At 40.3% G+C, this 22,675-nt stretch overlaps 1 protein-coding gene across 4 annotated transcripts in view; it reads right to left on the bottom strand.

The window, feature by feature from the left end:
• The window catches only part of LOC129767147 (protein unc-13 homolog 4B-like), a 77,789-nt gene that overhangs the window by 4,600 nt on the left and 50,514 nt on the right, over positions 1 to 22,675 (bottom strand). For 2 of the 4 annotated variants that reach the window (XM_055767770.1, XM_055767782.1), the window contains 6 exons: positions 18,969 to 19,212; positions 4,541 to 4,878; positions 4,308 to 4,479; positions 3,652 to 4,244; positions 3,377 to 3,601; positions 2,823 to 3,324 (listed from right to left, as the gene is read on the bottom strand). In XM_055767770.1, the coding sequence (XP_055623745.1) occupies positions 2,823 to 3,324; positions 3,377 to 3,601; positions 3,652 to 4,244; positions 4,308 to 4,479; positions 4,541 to 4,878; positions 18,969 to 19,212 (2,074 nt within the window). The remainder of the gene's footprint in view (positions 1 to 2,822; positions 3,325 to 3,376; positions 3,602 to 3,651; positions 4,245 to 4,307; positions 4,480 to 4,540; positions 4,879 to 18,968; positions 19,213 to 22,675) is intronic. The other 2 variants (XM_055767775.1, XM_055767788.1) reach the window with 1 other exon arrangement.

The raw sequence follows: 22,675 nt of genomic DNA, 5'->3' as shown, positions 1-22,675 counted from the left end.
TCCGCGTTTATGTTCAACACACCGCTCTCCACGCGTAGTGCTTCGATGAAAAAGTTATTTATCCGTACTGCGACAGAGTACGTTGGTCAATGGTAAAGGATAGCTTGATGGTAACTGTGTCACTGTGAGTGTATCCTTCGCATACCCTCCACCGCATTTTTGTCATTAACGATGGACTGCAGAAAGTCAGCTCGATGATGGATTCTCGACCATCTCGGCGGAAGGTACTAGTAGTGCCCTCGTTGCACAGGACCACATCCAACTTGCCCAGAGCTTCTAGTAAACTAGTCCCTCTCGCGTTTGTGCATCTGCTCCCCTACTCTACTGTCCAAGCATTGAAATCGCCTCCTATAACGACTGGTCTTCGTTCGGCGAGCTCCTCGGTAAGGACATCCAGCGTGTAGTGGAACTGGTCTATCGTCCATCTGGGAGGTGCGTAGCAACTGCAGATAAAAATTTCGTTGATTTTTGTGATCACGAAACCCTCGATAGACCTCTAGACTGCCTCCTGAATGGGATAACGGCCCATGACTTGAATGGCGGCCATTCCTACTTTATCCGTCTCCTAATTGCCGTTACCGGAGGGAACGCGATACGGCTCTGTGATAATTGCGACATCATAGTTTGTTCCTGTCATTGACTGCCATAACAGTTTTTGTACGGTGTCACAATGTGTCACACCCCTGCGGAATGTGGCAAACCTCACTCTAGCGACTTGGTGTAGAGAAGGGTCAATCAGAGACTCGATCAAAACAAAACGATTTCATTGTAAGTAGAGGTGAAAAAGATTGTATTTATATGATTCAATAATTAACAAAAAGTATAACTGATCCCCAAAAAATAACGAACCGTATAAGTTCAGGACGGAAAAAAACCCAGCCCGCATAAATTAGGAATTGTAGCAAGGAACTAAACGGATTTTTTAAATTGTCGCAAATTTCCGACTGATAAATACACGTTAATGAACCGGAAATTCGCGACAATTTCTTACACAATGGTTGAGGTTAATTTGGGTTATCTCCATCACTGTTGGCTTTTTTTAGAGGTGAGGAACGCTCTACCAGCCTTATCTGGGAAGGGTTAACCCAGACGTCGAGTGGGGCTCTCACCCACTAAAACCAAGCCCTCTACTTGTTGCCTCATTCCCCTTGGGACCACATCTAGGTGACTACTCCAGGGGGCGGCTGTGCTCATGCACATCATGGGTTTTCAACGCATAACTCCGAGGTATTTCACTGCCCCCCTCGAAGTTAGTTTCAATTACTGACTGCCACAACAATTGCTGTGCTATGTCACAATGATTGAGGTTAATCTGGGAACCCGCCATCGCCTTTTTGTACACCGGACATTTGAAGCTACCCGTGACGTGGTCGTTTCCGTCCTTCTCATTGCACAGCATGCACCTTGGTTGCTTTGTGCAGTCTCTAGCAACGTGACCCTCCTCGCCGCACTTCCTGCACAGTATGGATCTGTCAAAACCACCGCAGTTTTTCATCTGGTGACTGAAGCCTATGCAATGAAAGTATTTCTCCATTCGGCGTCTCCAGTATCTCGACGGTTTTCTCCTTGGCCTCGAGCAGAACCTTTTCAGCACCCTCTGCTCTCATCTGCAGCATCATCTCATCGCTCTCTATCGTTTGTTGGGGTTTTATTGCAACTATTCATGTTTTCTGCCTGCCATGTTCCAGGAAGGTGTCACCCTTCCTCACTCAGGGAACAGGATATCACGACTGTCAGCCTGTTGCGTCGAACGTAAATCATTTCCTGACCATGTCCGTTTTCCGTGTCGTACCAGTATGTCGTAATCAGCATCTTACTGGCGTCCTTCCTGATGTGCCGGGCACACCTTTCGTTGCTCCTGTACACGGTATTTTCCCCGTGCAGTCTTCATAGGCTTTACAGAGCCCTTACTGACGTTGTCGCCCGATTAGTCGCCTTCTACGACAGGGACAGGGACCAAGACCCGAAGTGCTAGTTTAGGCAGGCAGCTCCCTGTTGGCTTGCCCTTGCCTGTTTGTACACAGGGCAATTGAAACCTTCTGTCGTAGGGTCATTACTGTGCTCTTTTTCGCTGAGCATATACCTTGGTTGCCCCTTGCAGTCGCTGGCAAAGTGTCCCTCCATTCTGCATTTCATGCACAGTCTATCTGGCTCCAAGCTGTCTCTCGCCAGGTGACCGATGTTTAAACTTCTGAAATATCTCTCCAGTTGCTTGGGAACAGGCGGAACAATTCTAAAACGCCCCACAGTCCAGCAGACGTTTATGCTCTCTAACTTCAGCAACTTGTTCGCTGCGTGGTGAACTTTCTTTAGTAATTGAAGCCGACATCCCACTCAGGACAATATTATGCCAACCAGAAACTGCTGGCGACACATCTGGTTTCAAGTCGCTAGAGACCTATTCCGGATGTGTTAGCTATAAGGAGAGACTATAGAACACATTATGAGAAACTGCCCAGACTATCCTTCCTAAACATAGCGTACAGATATGATGGTTTACGACAAGAACGACCAACAAGTCACCATCAACAACGTTTTTATCCCACTGAACCAAAATTTGGAGAAGTGCCATGATCGCAAAATTTGTAAGTACAGACCATTGACCGTAGAACTCAAAAATCTGTGAAATTCAATGTTCATCCTTCATACAGAAAATAATGGACGTATATTACTAACACAAAACCACTAATAACAGCTCTTATGAAACTGAATCGAATATAGATTACTTTTAGAGCGAAAGAAAACAAACAAAAAACAAAACAATATGAATTGTGTCCTTCAATTGCATCTGATTTCCTGAAGAAGTGAATAAAACTACTTACCCCTAAGCTTCTTTTCAGAAATCGATTGAGATCATTCTGATCAGGCCAAGCCAGCTGCTCCCAGAAGGTTTTCATTTGGAGAACAATGTTCGAAAACTCTACAGCCGAAGAAGACTGCTTCGGTTCCACATTCTCCTCAGCCACAAGCGAATCAACATCGATGGCTTGACTTATTCTAGCCAGAGCCTTCAAGGCGAATACATCGCTCCAATGCGAAACCCCGCCAATGAACCAAGCATGATAGTTGATTATATCCGTGTTGTGGGCACATTTGATCTCTCTGTCAGTTTCTTCGATAAATAGCTTTATAATGATATATAGCTCGAAAAGTTTGGAACTCATATCCAAGGCTTCCATCTCACCAATTCGATTGTGTTGGTCCAACCGTATTGTGAGCTTTTTAAATCCTTTGCATATTTTTTCCACCGGTGGTTTGATATGGGTGACAATACTTGTTTCATGCTGTTTGCACAGCTCACGAGTATATTCGATATCTATGATACTGGAAGGAAACATTATATTTTTTTATCGTAACCAAAAATGATAAATCCTACCTTTTAAATGGAGCATTGTAATAAGTGGACGCACGCTTTATATCATTCTGGAGAAGTTGGATTAGCAGAATAAAGTTGTGCAATTTTTCTTCATCAGAAAACGTCGATTTGATGCTGTTTGTTACGGATTGGTCGAACCAACATTTGGCCCCTGCTCTAACTGCCAGCAATGTCATCTCTCGGATCGAAATGCTTGGATTATGTTCGATCTTATGTTTGAAATGCCTGGTAATCGTTGGTTAGTAATAGATATCATATATATTGTAAATACTCACTCGTAATCTTCCGGGGAGAACAGTTCAATATCACAAGTTTCCCTTATGCTGTCCACTCTGACTAGAATGTTGAGCACCGAAGTAACAGTCTTCAAAATGTCTTTATCACCGGCTATACGCTTTCTTAGTTTTATTATCACAGCAAAGCAAGAGGGTAGCAATTTCTTAACACCACCCCAGAATCTCTTTAAATCATCTCCAGAAACACAGTCCTTACTCACTAGTATGCATATTTTGTTTAGTAAATTTTCAAAAAGTGTAAATGATATGGGATAAGTCACATGTATCGATGTATACGCATTCCAATGGATGAGATTTTTTTCACTTTCATTTATGTCAGCACAGATGGCGTGCTGTTTGAGTATGGCTTCCCCTGCAGCGGTAAATTTACCCGACCACCAATACCGGGCTACACTAGAACTATTAAGTTCATACTCGAGAAACATTTTTATCAACATTGTGTGTTCTTCAATAGCCTTTAGTTTATTTTGAGCGGAACTGAAGTGGAATTTAAGTTTGATGGTTCCTTGGGGATCGGTATGCCTCTTTTTGTTCAATGTGTACCACATCACTAGTCCAGACGAGCTGATTGACTGTAATAAAGCACAACATTTTGAAGCTAGTATCCTAGTGTTAAAATGTACTGAAATACTTACTTCTATAGGAATACTTGTTCTTCCTATCAATTTTTGATATGATGTTCTTGGCCTAACACAGCTGAATGCATATTTTCGACATATTCTAATGGTCTTGCTAATTTTTGTAATATCGACATCATGATGAAACAATTCAAGAATTAAGTTGTCTTTACTGTTCTCACTGGTTGGCCTGAAACAACACCACTTTTAGCTGAATAGCCCACTTTTTTGCACAGCTACTCAATACTTACAGCGTGAAACATTCCTTCCAGACAGGATTATTAGTTGATTCTAGGATGGAGCTTCTTACGATATCTGGCAATCCGGATTGCAGGTACAAGATAACAAACGGGTTACATCCAGTAGGTACATCCGGACGTTCGGTGAGCTTGGCTTCGATTATTTCAACTCGGAGGAACACCTCGGACATTGGTTTCAATCTAGCATGCTTCAGAATCTCATCGTGTGTCTTTTCGTTGAGTTTGAAGACGTCTTGAGCGTACGAGAACATCACCTTCTCCGAGAGATCCTGCTTCTCAAATTTGCCGTTAATTATTTCGAGTAGAACCTTTTCGTACAGTTCTTTAACCTGTTTGACCAAAGAAAATTGAATATTAATCAAACCAACATAAAATTTTACTAAAGTTTTGGTAATTGTATAGAAAAAAACACCCGTATTTTTTTGAAATTATTACTCGAGGTCACGGGATGTAATGATGATTATTACAGTGACGGCAATAAAGGATAATGTGAAGTTGGTGTGCTACTAGGACAAAATATATAATATATAATAAAATATGGTCTTCAACTAGACTGTTTCTTATCACGGCAAGAAAAAATTACCAGTACATTGATTCTGGTCCACAACCTTACCCAATCCTTTAGTTTGCAAATATTTCTGAGCCAGATCTACTTCAGATAGTCATATCAGAAGTATAGATGACACAGAATTCTGAATTCACAAACAGCTGGTATTTAGGAAACGTCCAGAATTGGCCAACGAAAAGGCGATGAATTTCATCGGGACAACACAAGGCCACACAATTCCGAAAGCTTCTTTTTTATCCAAAATATATATTTTTATTAAGGCTCAGCGCGGCGTCAGCCTAACGGGGCCGGGAGTTCAATATTTCGACAATGTTTGCTTATAACTATGTTAGTAATATGTAACCGATTACTCGCGGTTGGCTCGAGGTTAGTATTACAAGTGTTCTCATAATTGGGATGTTGCAGTCTTCAATGCTCTGTACGTGTGCCCGACACGGGATACTCCCTGTTGGGATTCAGCTGACCGTTAATCAGCAACGCCCTCCTAGTCTGCACCCCATATCTAGCGTGGTGCGTCTTTTTCGACTCGAGGAATCCAGGATAGAATGATCCCTAGCCGGCGCAATCATCAGCTCGTGTAGAGTTGTCATGAGCGGTACAACCTTTGGCTCTTGTTGAATCATCAGTGGACTGCACAACCTTCGGTCCATGTATCTGTAAAGAGTGTGTGTATGTATTGCCACGATTAAGTAAAAGTTTATAGATCGGATAAGAGGGATATGAAACAGGAACACAACGAAGGAGACATCATTAAACGTTGACATCGGCGTTTCTGAGGAACAGGTATAGGTAAATCAGAAGATCAGGATCACGGCTACCTAAGATATCCCGGACGGGGATATCCGATTATCTGCCTTGTGCCCTCAATGCTCTGGAGAGCTGAGAGCGGGCAGCACAACATGCTCGATGTCGTGGTAGCCATCGCCACAATCACATAGATTGCTTGCTGCGAGCCCAATGCGATCCGCTTTCTCATTCCCCGGAATCGAGCAATGAGAGGGAACCCATGCTAAGGTAATCTTGAATAATTTTTCGACCAAAACACTCAATAGATGTCTTATTCTTGTTAGGAAATAAGATGAGCGTTTATCAACTTTCATTGAGCGGATTGTCTCTATTGAGCTGAGACTGTCTGAAAAAAATAAAATAATGGTCGATGGGCAATGTTTCAATGATCCATCTTTGAGTTTGAAAGAGGCACGGATAATGAACAGATTGTTCAGGGTATTTTGCAACGACTTTTGCAGAACGACGGGATTAGTACCCGTGATGGAAATGACTCCATCGTCTGCAAGTTGTCTCAGCGTGCAGTCTCTAGTTAGACAATCATCCATATCATTGACGTTAAAACTGTACAAGAGGGGGCTTAGGCAGGAGCCTTGCGGTAGGCCCATAAAACTGTAACGAGAAGATTTCGAGCTGCCATGAGAGAAAAACATGTGCTTTTCTGACAGAAAATTGTACAGGAAATTATTGAGACTTGGTGAAAGTCCACGATTATGAAGCTTCTATGAGAGAATTTCCATGGAAATTGAATCAAATGCCCCTTTTGTTGTTTTCGAGCAAATGCGATTTGGATTTCAGAAGATAGCAGCGCGAGACAATCGTTCGTCCCTTTACCTCGGCGGAAGCCAAACTGCGTATTTGACAGCAAATTGTTTGTTTCGAGCCACTTGTCCAAACGAAATAGAATAATTTTCTCTAACAATTTACAAATACAGCGTTTTTTATTGCAACAAAATGCGGCCGTGTGACCGAGTTGCATGCATTTGTTGCATTTCATTACCCGGGGTACAAACAACCGAACAGGTAAACGAAGTGCACCTATTGCAACGTAGTTTGGATGGGCGGAACTCTCAAATGTCACACGAAAAGAGTTTGTTCGATTGAAAATTCTTTTGTCATTTTTAAGTGACACAGATTTCAGTCGATCGCATGCAACAATCTTCACACTTTTAAGTGAAGAGTTCTTGAAGCGACCGACACCATCGATTATCTCTTTTCGAGTCAAACCCTTTTCGTTTATTACCCCGTCTATTTCAACGTTGCAACAGGGTACGTATACGCGATACTCAACCGCAAAGAGATCACAGCGCGTTATTTTATTCGCTTGGGTCCTGCTGGAGACGACAACTCGTAATTTGTCTGACCCCATCCGAGTAATCTCGGTAACATCGGAAAAATTCTGTGTCAATTCTTTTGAGATGCGAATGACGTTAAGAGGTTTGGATTTTCGTCTAAAGTATACGATAAATGGGTCTTTGGCGCCATCAGGGTATTCTTTTAGACGAAAATCCTGCTTTTCGTCAGTTTCCTCATCTTCGGAGCTTTCTATTTCGTTTACAGAATTTTCTTCGTCAAGTTCTGTTTCATCCTCCTGGAGTTCGGGTTGAGTAGTGTACTGGAGTGGACGCATGTTTTTGCGCTCCGTGCTTTGACCTTTATGTGCTTCCGATTCCTGCCGTTTGAAAGTGTCATGACCAGTGAAACTGATGAACATTGTTCTAGTGGAATGAAAACCAGTGAAATTCGGTTGAATTCCATGTTTTATACTGAAATAAAAATAAAAAGTGGCTCAACAGATCGAGAGAAGCCATTTTTTCGGCTCGTATTTGTTTGTTAGTTAGAATTTTCTCTAACGTTGTGCTCCTAATTGTTGGCCCTCTCGCAATGTGCTCTTGTTCGTCACGCTCTCAGTTCTCGCGCTCTCAAATGCGTGTTGTGTTTTTATCGCCGCGTAATCGGTTTCGCGAAGACTGTTTACAAATATATGTTATGGGAAAATCTATGCTTAGCTTCATGTGATTGATTTGGAGTTTTCTAACGAGTATGAAGATGTTTTTTCGTTTTTATTGCACCGTCGTAGTGAACGTATCACATCGAAAGGAAGCGCTGACATCGCTGGACTGAGGATACGAGCAAAGTTTTATTTTTCATTCCTATCTCATACATATTATAAACATTACATTTAATTTATTGTGGGTTCCTGTGGGTGTGGGTAGAGATTTACGTTTTCATTTCATTGAGATTCACTTGTGGGCTGGTGGCTTTCCTTTCTCTCTTAACCTATCATCCTCTCTAGCGAGTGCGTCTCTAATGTTCGGTTTCACTGTTGATAGGTGTAAGTTGTTTCATTTGTATTACAGTACAGCACAGTAATCGTTCACTAACTGGGTGTTCTTCAACTGGGCTGGTATCAGATTGGGGGTGCGTTAACTGGGCTGCAGCAGTTTCTACAATGTAAACTGCCATGTGAATTCATCTTGTAAATGACTGACTCCGAACTCCAGGATGTGCCTCACATTATGGAGTTGTTAGAATTCACTTTATGTTGCGTAAGTCGTTTGTGTAGATTGTGATTAGCTTGTATTGTTGCCCAAAAATTATTATTCTCTGCATACAGAATGACTTGGAAAATAGAGGAGAAGGATTTGGTCACTCAACCCTACTGTTCGCAAATGTTTGTATATGTGTTTGTATGTATTTGTATTTTTTTAAATTTTTTTTTTGAGTTTCAGCTGCACTTTAAACTTTGTTGTTTTTTTTTTAATTCTGGATTCCAAATAAGGTGGTCGCAGAATTATAATTTCGAATGTCTTTCCTCATCGATTCTATGTTGAGCCTTGTTTTCAAAGGGTCGAGGAACTCGGATTTTAAAATCAGATTCAGTGTTCACACACACTCTCGTGTACTGTGATGGTGGATGCGACTGTGTGCGAGAGTGTGGCCGTACGAGACGTGTACGGTCGTGGGATTGCAGCTGCATTGAGTGGTATTGGTGTGGATGCATTGCTTTCCCTCGCTTTGTTCGGACTCGCTGCTTCGAGCGGGCAGAGTGGTTTGTTTTTTTCGTCAATTGTGCAGTCAAATTTTTGTGTGAGCTCGGATCCACTGTCAAAGTAGCCTTGAGTGCAGTTATGCTGAATCGGAGTACATATGATGGTTTGATTGTACGATAGCTGAGGTAGGGAGACTGATTATTTTGTTCGCTGGGTGTGGCCGATTTCGGGTGGCGCGAGGGGATACTGACAGCCGCACCGGTGCAATTCTGTGTAGCTGTTTACTTCTCCCAATTGCATACGATTCGAGTGGCCCCATTTTCGCGCAGAGGTTCATCAAATCTAACCAAAATATGGAACTAGTATGAATATAGTAGCTTTAGTGTGTTAATTTATATTATAATAGAGGACGATTGTTTCTAGATGAGTTCTTCTCAGGTTTCCCCGCAGTTAAAACTTCGCTGCTGCGATTGGATTTCGATACCAAATATGTGCGAGAAATTGAAAATCTAATTAATGTAACAAGTTTTCCTTCTAAAGATACCTAAAGATCTCTGCCGCGTGTTGAGATATGATATTTTCAAAATTAAGTTTTGTTGAATGGTCGATAGATCGCGTTTACATAATCACATCACTTACCACAGTGAGTCCTGATTTTTACCCCTTCCCACTAACAATTATCCCTTCTATGATAAACGCTAGGGAACCACGCTATAGAGGCGACCCTTCTGGCCTGTAATTTGAAAATGAAAAAAGTACCAATAAAAGTTCAACGGTGATGTATCAAAATGGACACTCCTAATGCCAACGCTTGCCGATTAGGTAAACACAAAGTTTTAATAATGGTGTAAATCGTGCACAGAAGCTATGCAGAATGATGGAAGAAGTAATAGGGAAATAAACTTCTACTTTCCGCTGCTGTGTAGCGTGTGTGAAGATGTGACTTGCTGCCGGATTGTCTCGAAAGCGCACCACTTTTTATGAGCTTTACTTCGCTCGCAGCGCACTAGATGAAAAAATACACACTAGAAACGGATGTAAAAAAAACACCTGTATCGGATCTAATATAGTTCGACCGATCTGCTTGCGAGTTGTCGAAGCAATATGAAAGCTTGATTGGGATGTTTTGATGCATTCACCATATAGTCCGAATCTGACACCAAGCGATTATCCGAATATTACCAATGCAATTCGAATAGTTTACTAGAGAACAATTCAATGCCGAATTAATCAGCCGCTATCCCCATTTTCCCCTTTTTCAATTTGTTCTTTTTTCCAAAAAAATCATAACTCTGAAACCTGCCGATCCATCGAAACATTTTTTAAGAAATCAATGAAATTTCTATAAAAAATAAAAAAAATATTCAAACTGCTGAGAAAATATTCTCACAAATTGAATGAAATATCGAAATTTTTTATATCACGTAACACTGTTCGAAATATGGTTATGTAAGGGTTGTTAGGTAGCTGATGAGGAATATTTCAGGTGATTAAGGATCATATTTGATAACACAAATCTTCCACGGTTATGGTCAGATCTCAATTATAAAAGAATTATTGAACTTTTCTAAAGACCAATTTTTGCCTTAAGGGGGTATTCTAGTGTAGAAACCAAATTTCGGACGTTTTTTTGAGCTCCGTAACCGTAAACAAAGAATATATTTACCATCCATTATGTCATTATTTGTTCTCCTATTCTTTTAACAATAAAACAAAAATTGAACGGAGTGAAAGTATTCATAACTAGAATAATTAAGAGCTGATGAAATGCCATGGCGTACACGCTTCCAGCCCTTCTGGTTGTCTGAAACAAAAAAAATCGAACAGATTATGAATCAGTAAAGATGCCGCAATCGCATGAATTTCGGACAAGTCAAAAACATATTTTTTGACACAATGGCGGTCGTTTGAAAAACAAAATGCGGTTTAAAACGTTTTTTCTTAGTTTCCCGATTTTTTTTAAAAATAGTAAAATTTTAAAAATATCGTTTTTTAGAGATTATTGCGATAGAAAGATGCCTGTAGATTGTACCCATATGAATTCGACATGAATCGGCTCAGTAGAACTTGAGATATCGTGTACGCCAGTTTGAAAAAACGGCCAGTCGAGTTGGCATGAAATTCTTCTATACGTGAAAAAGGCTCGCTGGACGGACCTGTGCAGCGTATTAGTATCTGGGCCAGATATTCCATTACCTTTTTTTCCAGATTTTTCTTCTCTCCTCTTGTTTTGACGTAGGACTACGTCTAACCGGAAGATATAGGGGGTGAAATGGAAATCTAGGCACTGAACAAGTAGGAAAAAATGCAAGATTTGGAACGCTTATAACTCGAGCATTTCTCAATAGATCGCAAAGGTTTTTGCATCAATTGATAGGAAATATATCTACGCATCTATCATAACGAATAACAATTCATTTTTCTTGAGATAAATAATTGAATAATTGCGAAATATCAAGCATTGTCAAAATGCACTATGTGCCCATTTTTGATTGGTCCATTTTGTGCTCCTCAAATCGTACCGACCAAAACGGGCAACCAGAGCAGCAGCGAAATAGAATGAAGCACGATTGGAAAGGAAAAAGAAAAAAATGAACGAAACATTGGTCGCAGTCTCACACATGCGTAATTCTCGAGCCAGCCAGTCAGCTTAAAAATCCCCGCTCCGCTGCCGTAACGATCATTCTCATTCAAACCGTACACCACATCGGTTCGCATCACAACACATCAACAAACCAACCCAAGCAGCCATGTTTGGACATGGTAAAGGAGGAAAAGTGAGGGGAAAGGCAAAATCCCGCTCGAACCGTGTTGATCTGGAGTTCCCCGCAAGGGTAGCTAGGCCTAGCGCGTTAGTACCAGTGCACCAGTCCACCTAGCCGGCGTTATATAGTTTCGGCCGCCGAAGTGATCGAGTTAGCTGGCAAAGCTGCTCGCGACGATAAGAAAACCCGCATTCGGAACAGAACACATGCGGTTCGGTGGACATCAAGACAACAGGCAGTTGCAGCGAGTGGCGAGTGGCAAACGCAATCGCAAAACGGCATCAGGTAGCAGAAGAAAAAAGTTTGTTCTTTATACAAACTGCTTTGGTGGCAAATCCAGAACAAGGCGGCATCGAGGGCGTTCGAAATGTTTTTTTTTCAAAACCACGAGTACTAAGTTTTCTAAATTGGAACCATTCCATAATACAAGGCGCTTTTCAGGGCCATTAAACCTTCCAAAAAAGAGTTTAGGAAATACAGTTCAATGCTTTCTAAAACATTATCCAAAATAATAATAAAACACAAATTGATTTTTTCATAATTTGTTTGCCAGGATCTGATGAGTATGTGAATTTGGCAGTTGTTCTGAGCTTATTGATTTTCACCAATTCTTAAATTGCTTCTAGATTGAAAGTGCAGTAATTTACACTTATCTCGACATTTAGCTAATTGTAATGCGACATATTTAGTTGGACATTTTTGTAAACATAGAGATCCAAATTATGACCCCACATTGAAAGTCGACACTGTACCACTGTCATCGCAAATGTTCAATTACAGGTTAAAATTACCTCCAATCCGATACTGAGTGGTGGTAATGCGACGTGTCATTGAATGTGATTTACTGTAAAATATGTCACAAGCTGGATGGGAAGAAATTTTCCAACTGTGAAAGCTGTGGCTGGCGGCAAATGCAATCGTTAAACAGAAAGGTTTAGCCGAACAAGATGGGGATATCGAGTGATAACAAAACAATAAACTCTTTAGATTGAAGATAATTTTGTGATCCTGAAAAGGATCCTTTTTAGCCTGCATGTGAATCCAACGAGCGAACAAATCGTAATGAATGTATTTTTTTTCTTATCCTTCTTTTGTTCTACGACCCTATCTTCTGTGAAATGGAACTAAACGTTACTACCTTTATTTACATGTTCAATTTCCAACTAACCTTATATCACTTCTATCGCTTTCCTTCCACCAATTTCTTTCCTAATTTTAAATTTAACTTTCCGTCGCGCCCTTCTTAGTTCCATAAGTCGTTTGCCGGCACTACTTATTCACCGAGCTTATTCATAATTTGGCAAGTTTCGTTCATGCCAGGCGTTTGTTATGCTTTGGTATGCGAAGCACAAACAAAATATGTTGCTTGTTGCATATTGCGTGTTGCAGATTGCTTGTGCACCCGTGGCTGAGTGGTTAGCGTCATAACTAACATGCCGGGTGTTCGGGTTCGATTCCCGTTCTGGTCGGGGGAATTTTTCGTCAAAGAAATTTCCTCCGACTTGCACTGTGATCACGCGTATTCTAGAGCTTGCCACTAAGAATGCATTCAAGGCGTGTTATTTGGCATAGAAATCATAACTAAGTACTAATAAAAATGACGCAAGTAATACTACGTTGAGACGGCGAAGTTCCTCTAGGAACGTTAGTGCCATTGAAGAAGAAGAAGCTTGCTAGTTGCTTATTGCTTCGGTGTGCGCCTTAACCCTTTTTTTAAGTGGCAATTATATTGACACCAACAAAAATATTCTTTTCGCTGCATTTGAAATGTTATTTCATTATTTTACTTAGCCAAAACCTTCTAAAGGTATCTGGCAATACTGAACTTTTTTGACTGCTAAAAATGTACGATATCAATTCGGGAGTCATTTTCATGTAACAAAACCACGATTTTAAAGCGTCGGCAGAAAATTTTGTTTGAAAAAGGAATAAGTTGAAAAGTTTTTAAACGTAGACGTACTTTTTAGGATCTACTTTGTAAGATCATGCAGTTTTTTCAATAAAATCAATGGTGTATTTGATGTAAAATTCAAACTCATTTTTTTTTCTTTGAAACACTAACGGGTGTTAAATAAAAAATGAGAATTTTTTCAATACCTTTCTCCACGAAAATTGCTCTTTGGGCTCTCTAGAAACAGTAGGCGTGTTTGGTTTTGCTAGTTTGAATTTAGTCAAAGTAAAAATGGCGTCGAAACAGCACGTGCTCCGCGAACGCATTGTACGGTTTCACGAAACGCATTTCCAGCAAGGAAAAAAGTTCACGGTGGCACATTTTAAGGAAGACAATGTACCTGTCAGTACGGTATATCGTATCCTGGGTTCCTTGAACGTAGAGCGGAAGGTCGGAAGTGGTCGTCCGGTGACGATAATGACGAAACAGAGGAAGACATCGTTAAAGAAGCTGTTTGACAACAAGGACGCAACCAGCCTGCGTGACGCCGGTCGGAAATATGGCTGCTCCCACGTATTGATCCATCGGACCCTCAAGATGGAAGGAATCGTCTGCAGGAAGTAGACGAGGTCGCCGGAGTACACGGAGGAGCAGATTGAGACGGTTGAATCACAGTGTCGGTGGATGACCAAAAAATACCACGGGACGTCTTTCGTTCTGGACAACGAAAGCTATTTTCTGCTGTCCAAGACGCATATTCCAGGAAATGATAATTACTACTCTAGCGACAAGTCATCCACACCGCCTGAAGTGAAATACAAGTTCAAGCACAAGTTTGAAAAAAGGTTATGTTGTACATCGCCATTTCCGACCGGGGAATTTCAAAGCCTTGGTTTAAGCCGAGCGGTCTAGCAATCAACCAACAAATCTATCGAGAAGAGTGCCTCGATAAAATCCTGCTGACGTTCTTGAACGAGCATCACGCTGATGGGAAGTACGTCTTCTGGCCGGACAAGGCGTCTTCCCATTACGCCAAGAAGACGCTGGCGTATCTTGAGGAGAAAAAGATACCGTTCGTACCGAAAGATCGTAACCCAACAAACTTGCCCCAGTGCCGCCCAATAGAGGATTTCTTTGGCTCACTCAGTGCCCTAGTGTATAAAAACAATTGGAGGGCCAAGGACACGAAGCAACTGACTACAAGAATCCGGAATTGTATTCGGAAAATGGACGTAAGTGCCGTACAACGTTCTTGTGAGAGCATCGCGACAAAGTTGCGTCGAACAGCAGACCACGGCCCTTACTCAAACATTCACTGACATTTTTTGAAGAAAATACATTATGTTATTAATAAAAAATACTGAAATCGATGAAAAAAAAAATTTATATGTGATTGAAAAAATTCTTATTATTTAACACCCGTTATGTGAAAAAAAGGCTCATTTACGAGACCCAGCAGTTATAAACTTAGCCGTCATGACAAGCGCGTATTTTCCACCAACGAGACAGCATTCGAACGAAATGAATATCGATTTCACGTTACGACAAAAATATATTACTTTTTTCTCTTTAGATTTCATTTTTAAGAGATCAAAAATGTTACATGTTAGTCACATTAATTCCGTTCAAATCGTTTCATTGGATTTTTTCATCGATAACATTCGACTAATTTTATTGATCGTTAAAACATTCAACCACACTTACAACACATTAATTATATTTTATTTAACATTCAACATACTCACTAGAAATAAATCATATGTAAGAACAACATTTGCCGGGTCAGCTAGTGATTTATAAAAATAATGAACGATATGCTATTCTTTCATTTGTTAGAATGAGAAGGTAGAAGGTAAAGTTCATCAAAACCATGCATAAACATCATACAATTTAGAGAAAAACCTTTTTGTGATTTATTTTGTTGCATTGATACGACTTTAATAACCCATAAATAAGAAAATAAATTCAAAATGAAAATAAACCTTTCTTTCCATTTTGACGTAGGACTACGTCTAACCGGAAGATATAGGGGGTGAAATGGAAATCTAGGTACTGAACAAGTAGGAAAAAATGCAAGATTTGGAACGCTTATAACTCGAGCATTTCTCAATAGATCGCAAAGGTTTTTGCATCAATTGATAGGAAATATATCTACGCATCTATCATAACGAATAACATTTCATTTTTCTTGAGATAAATAATTGAATAATTGTGAAATATCAAGCATTGTCAAAATGCACTATGTGCCCATTTTTGATTGGTCCATTTTGTGCTCCTCAAATCGTACCGACAAAAACGGGCAACCAGAGCAGCAGCGAAATAGAATGAAGCACGATTGGAAAGGAAAAAGAAAAAAATGAACGAAACATTGGTCGCAGTCTCACACATGCGTAATTCTCGAGCCAGCCAGTCAGCTTAAAAATCCCCGCTCCGCTGCCGTAACGATCATTCTTTGTGTGGACACCTACTGGACAACATCGTTGCTGGACGAGCTGGACGGCGAGGGATCGAGTGCCTTTCTCAAGGCAAGAGGGTGGAGGTGGTAGCGCTGGAGTAAATAGAGTAGAGTTTTCAAAGGGCCTTTCTCAAGGCTAGAGACGAATGAACTGCAAAAGTTTAAAGTCTCTATAATACAAGACCTTCCTTCCTTCCGTAACGATCATTCTCATTCAAACCGTACACCACATCGGTTCGCATCACAACACATCAACAAACCAACCCAAGCAGCCATGTCTGGACATGGTAAAGGAGGAAAAATGAAGGGAAAGGCAAAATCCCGCTCGAACCGTGTTGATCTGGAGTTCCCCGCAAGGGTAGCTAGGCCGAGCGCGTCAGTACCAGTGCACCAGTCCACCTAGACGGCGTTATATAGTTTCGGCCGCCGAAGTGATCGAGTTAGCTGGCAAAGCTGCTCGCGACGATAAGAAAACCCGCATTCGGAACAGAACACATTCGGTTCGGTGGACATCAAGACAACAGGCAGTTGCAGCGAGTGGCGAGTGGCAAACGCAATCGCAAAACGGCATCAGGTAGCAGAAGAAAAAAGTTTGTTCTTTATACAAACTGCTTTGGTGGCAAATCCAGAACAAGGCATCGAGGGCGTTCAAAATGGTTTTTTTCAAAACCACGAGTACTAAGTTTTCTAAATTGGAACCATTCCATAAAACAAGGCGCTTTTCAGGGCCATTAAACCTTCCAAAAGAGAGTTTAGGAAATACAGTTCAATGCTTTCTAAAACATTATCCAAAATAATAATAAAACACAAATTGATTTTTTTCATAATTTGTTTGCCAGAATCTGATGAGTATGTGAATTTGGCAGTTGTTCTGAGCTTATTGATAGTTGGGGACTTTCCTGATTATTCAATTTTCACCAATTCTTAAATTGTTTCCAGATTGAAAGTACAATTTACAATTAGTTCGACATTTAGCTAATTGGAATGTATTTTTTTTGCCATCGCTCCCTTTTAACGCTCATTCGTTCGTCTCGTTGGACTCACCCCTCTGGCTGAGTCTGCCGATTTGTCTCTATCCTGTGAGTGTGTACCGCTAGAGTATAAAACACGCGGACCCCAAAAAAATATCTTATTTTCTTTCAAACCGTAAACCCGTGTGGTTGTACGGCATCGGCATCGTGGACGTAACAAAGGAGGACAAGTTAAGGGAAAGGCAAAGTCCCACTCGAACCGTGCAAGTGTGCAGTTCCCTGTTGGTCGCATTCACTGATTGCTCCGCAAGGGTAACTAGGCCGAACGGATTGGTGCCGGAGCACCAGTATACCTAACAGGGATTATAGAGTTTCGGCCGTCGGAGTGCTCGAGTTGGCTTGCAAAGCTGCTCACGACAATCAGAAAACCCGCATCAAGAACAGAGCAGCTTCGGTTCGGCGCTCATCAAGGCAACAATTAGTTTCAGTGAGTGGCAAAGTGTTTCTCCGGCACGTCGCATTAAATGTAATTTACTGAACAATATGTCACAAGCTGGATGGGAAGAAATTTTCCAACCGTGAAAGCTGTGGCGAGTGGCAAACGCAATAGCTAAACAGGAAGGTTTAACCGAACAAGATGGGAATATCGAGTGACAACAAAAACACAACACCAAAGGTTCTTTTCAGAACCATCAACATATTCATAAAGAGTAAACAGTAAACTAATCCATTTTTCAGGTAGATAGGTAGGTATTCACGAAGGAGAAGAAAATAAAACAATATATTAACAATATAAAATATATATTTAACAAAAGCTGTCCCCTTTTTGTCCTACGTCACTCCGGTTATGTCCCCGACATTACCCACCCGTCTTTTTTCGTTAGCTTTTTAATACTAATTTTTCATACAGATATGTTTGCTATAAATACAGATATACAGACTTTTTCAGAAAATTCTACAGCATTAAATGTGCCAACCCTGCTGGTGGATTCAATAGATACTGACGTGATTCAGAAACAATATTTCTGCACACGGAACTTTGATGGCGGATCATGTGTGGGTGCCCTTATTAAAAATGGTATATATACTTTTGTCGCACTCGCAACCTTTTTTAATTTGCCGTCGTGTGATTATCGTGTGACAACGCGCATATTGAAACCCTCCGGATGATCTTGAATGTGCTTCATGAAGCTAACGGAAATCCAAGAATCTGGCAGACATAAAATCTCTGGAGGCAAAGCTCGTCGAAGGGAAAATTAAACTCATTCATAAAAGTGTTTCATATGTTTATATAACACCCGTTTTTTAAAAAAAATCTCTTCATCTATGTTTGCATGCATATGGAGTTTGTGGTTAACAGATCGTTTGGTATCACGAAAGACTGTTCGCTTCCGTAGAAGCCATGTAAGCATAATGAATGACGCACTACCAGGAAGGCCGAGAACAACTGATGGGTGAAGCGTGGAGCTGCTGCTTTTGTTTCAAATCGTCGAGCAATGAATATGTGAGGAAATTGACAACCTGATAGTACGTTTTATGATCTTATTAAATAATTTATATAATTGTCAATTGATCATAACTATCATAAAATATTTGATGGCACTTAAAAACGGAACGGCTGAGGCTGTGTATTTCAGACATCTGCTTTCCTCTCCCTATGAGACCTACTATAAAATGCACAAAAGCCAAGTCTATATAAGTAACACATCATTCCCACCTATCTTGATGAACCAAATGGAAGGAATGAAATGGCATACATTCACCATGCGATCGAAATTCCATTAGGATGAATTTATTTTTAACCCGTCGACAAGCGTAACGTAATGAACCATTTGTTAAGCGTTTGCAGCTAAAAATATTACAGCTTTGCTCTCGTTAGATCTACAATCACGGGTTGATTCTAATTAGAATAACGCTATGCGTGGATGGTCATCTCCAAGCTATCAGACTGTGCAAAAACAAAGCGATCTTTTATGTGGTTCATACTTACTGTTTCCGCATCATTTGTCGCTTCTATAGAAGAATCATTTGTGTAAATGCCTTGATCTTGTGTCGAGTTAGCAGAAAGTATGTTATTCTCTATCTGTTGCGGCTTATTCGTGATGAGTAGCTCTTGGGCCTCCAAAGACTCATCCTGGGGTGTAACATCTCGCTTATTTTGCAGCAAAAACTGACTGGACTGCTGCTTCAGAAGTGTACCAAATTTTTCGAAAAATGGCTCTTTTTCCAGAACCCTGGAAGTTGAAAAAGTTTACTTGCATTAGAAAGCGTTCACAGATTGTACAGCTCATAGTGCGAAACAAAAATGCTCTTGCTCTCGATGATACAGTAGCAGAAGTGCAGTGGAAGAAAAATGCATCATGTATGAGTCATAATATCGAGATAACACAAAATAAAAATCACAAAATTAATCACCATCCGCCTTTTGTTAGATGATGAGAAATCGAACAAGGGAAACATGCATGGCCTGAAAACCCGGTCTATTTACTATAGTGTAAGCAAGTCAATTTCATAATCATCGTAGCTCAATTGAGACATGCTTCTCTCGATGGACGATGTATCATCGCATCTTTACTGCAGATCTTGGTTTATTTTTTCTTGATTGTGTAAACATTAGTAAAAACTTGGGAATTCTCATCAAATTTAACGTCATATGCATATTTATGTATTTTCCTATATCAGCTTTACATCAGTTCAACCAATTCAAGTACCAAGTGTAGAATAAATGTTTAACCCAAATCATCAAATTCGCTTTCTTTTTTTTTTATTTATCTGGGACATCCCATTTAAATTAGGAACGAGATATAAAAAGGCGTGCTTCCTCGCAAAACCAGTAACTCCTGTCATATCTCGCAAGTGCACGTTTTTAACACGTGCCTAATTATGTCGTTATTCGAGAGAAGGCGGAAAAAATGACGAAATGGGAAGATAGAAAGAGAAAGGAGTAGGAGAGACAGAATGGTAGATTAGGCCGGCTAAAAAATTATGTAAGCGTTTCTGAACAAGTTATATTGGGATATTTAAAAAGTACCGTTGTTATTTGTCATTAGATGGTATGGATGGTCATATATCATGCAACACTTATTCAATTGTGTCAAAAGAACTCACACCTGAAATACGACATTTTAAGTTACACCCTAGCGTAAGTGAACGCAGAACTCAGGAGTGGTTTGCTCGATTACGTTCTGTCAATTTTTATGCACTAAAAACCAACCATGTGAAATCATTTGAAAAAGAACGGTTACGTAAAATTTCACATGAAATAACACAATGAAACTTGATTAACCAAATTTCCATCAGCGAAACACTACTAACACACAACGAAATCAATCAATTTCTAATGTAAATCATTTCGAGCGAAGGAAAATGAGTAAAACACAGAAAAATCGTTCCCAAAAATATGGGGTAAGTGCGACGAACCACCATAAACAACTGCAAAGCTAGGATTGACGCCAAATAAGGTGATGCTGTGGGTGGGAAATTACAGCCAATATATATTTAGCGCAGCCGTAGATAATTTCTTTCGACTTCGGTGGTTAGAGAAAGTTATTACGTCATTCTATCGAATTGTTCTAGGTGACCCCCCGCTGGGAGACTCCAAGGAGTTCCTCAAATTACTCGTAGCCCTACGTCAACAACACTGTTGTGTCCTGGAAACAACCTCCTATAATTTTAAATGACCCAATACGTAGGGAACATAAGATTAGGATCGCGAATGAAAGGGGTGTAAGTGATTTGATCGATTTCTCTACATCGACTCTCTCTTCTGGTCATAACTTAGCTGCAAATATATTTCCAGTTGTATTTGACAATGTGGAAGATAGGTCCGAACCTCATCTATCGGATTCTATAGCGAACATAAATTGGAACTTTTTTGCAGTTAAGTTGTTAACTAAAGAAAAAGTTGATGAAGAGAAATCAATCACGTACGTAAATTGTGATTGATTAGTTCTCGAGTTTACCGTAAGTACACTCCTTGCATTCTATGGCCCTCATTTGATAGAGCGCTTATTTTTATGTTATCAGAAATAGGGTGACCAAAATTGTCGATGAAATAAAAAAATCTAACTTTCTTATCTTTATAGATAGAGGTAAACATAGTTCAACAATGTTTTAGCCTCAGTGATTTGAGACATCTTTGTAAAACAAAGTTTTTTTTCTATCTCTAGAAATAACCGATATACCGCCTCTTTTCTAAATTGCGTTAGGGTCACCATGAAAAAAACTGTTTTTTTGCAGTTGTCAACGCCTCCACCAATTCACACATGAAGTCAATGCTCGTGTTGTGACTGTTTTCTTTTAGCAGATCCTCACGAAAACTCTAGTGTTAGTTCGGACCAGCTTTAGCTGTGAATATTTTATTTATTACTAGCTGACCCGGCAAATTTCGTCCCGCCCAAAATTTGTTTTTTTTTGTTATCAATACCTTCAAACATTCACGTTTTCTTACTATGAGCAAGTTCATGGGTCCAATCGCAGAACTGTTCATTGATTGATCTTCTAATCGACCCTTTAAAATAACCTTTAACTATAAAATTCCTAGTATTTCTAACAAAACTCATCATTATAATATCAGATTATTTTCAGACACAATTCTCGTTCAAGATTTTTCAACCACTTGCAAATAACATGTTTCTCCGTTACATGGAATAAATGTTTTATATAGAAAATACGATAGAATAAAGACAGCCATAAATCGGACAATTTCTTTCTCGAGTTTTGCTTGTTCAGTCCGAGAAACGCACTGAAAAGTATTCGCTCCGTAAGCCACGACCACTTTAGTTTTGTCGCGATGCACTTGCCCAAATGAGAGTATATAAGGCGATGCACTAACCGCGAACTTCAGTTTTATCTCGACCGTGTGACAAGCAACTAGGAAAAGAGAACACTATCAATAGTAGCGGAATAAATAGCAGCAGCATTGAACCAGCGGCATTATGATGTCAGCAGCAGTGGCAGAGCAAGAAGAATAAGAAGCAGCATTACGTCAGCAGCTGTATTGCGTCGCAACAGCATTGCATCAGATCCAGTGTTACGTCAGCAGCAGTGGCAGAAGAAGAAAAATACGAAGAAGCAGCCGCTGATGCAATGCTGTACTGCGTCAGCAGCAGCGGGAGAAATATAACATCATCAGCAGCAGCGAGTGAATTTTAATGTATTTTAACAATTCAGTGAGAATAATTACAATGAAAGCAGTGTAAATAAAGCATAACCCATGTCTCCATCTCGCACTACTCAAACCCAAAATCCATAAAGGTTTAAGAAGAGTTTTTTCAAGCATTTCCGAAAGAGTAAAAATGCTCTTTTCAGAGCATGTAGAGAGTTTTCCATACACGGAGCGGAGTCATTGGGGCTCCCACCCGGCGATTAAGGCGCGAGGAACACGAGGGTTCCTTCCACGCACCCGTTGTGTCCAAGAGTGGATCAACGCATCCTACATACATACACCCCTAGTTCCCAGCATACGGAACACTGCTCTTATCAATCCATTCGGCGATACTTTTTTATTGGTATAGATAAAGAAGATATAGGAGTGCGTTTCATCACATTAGAACCCATTTCCAGTTTCGAGCAAAGATCATTTTTGGGTGCGCAAACATCAAATGGACTAACAACACTTGTCACTATGTAATTGTAGAACATTTGGGAATTTAATTTTCCGAATTTTCCGTTTTTCCTTCAGAGTTTTCCGAAAAT

Source organism: Toxorhynchites rutilus, chromosome 1 (assembly GCF_029784135.1).
Source record: "Toxorhynchites rutilus septentrionalis strain SRP chromosome 1, ASM2978413v1, whole genome shotgun sequence".
Taxonomy (NCBI): domain Eukaryota; kingdom Metazoa; phylum Arthropoda; class Insecta; order Diptera; family Culicidae; genus Toxorhynchites; species Toxorhynchites rutilus.
Note: the sequence above shows the minus strand (reverse complement) of the source record. Positions and strands in the feature narration are given on the sequence as shown.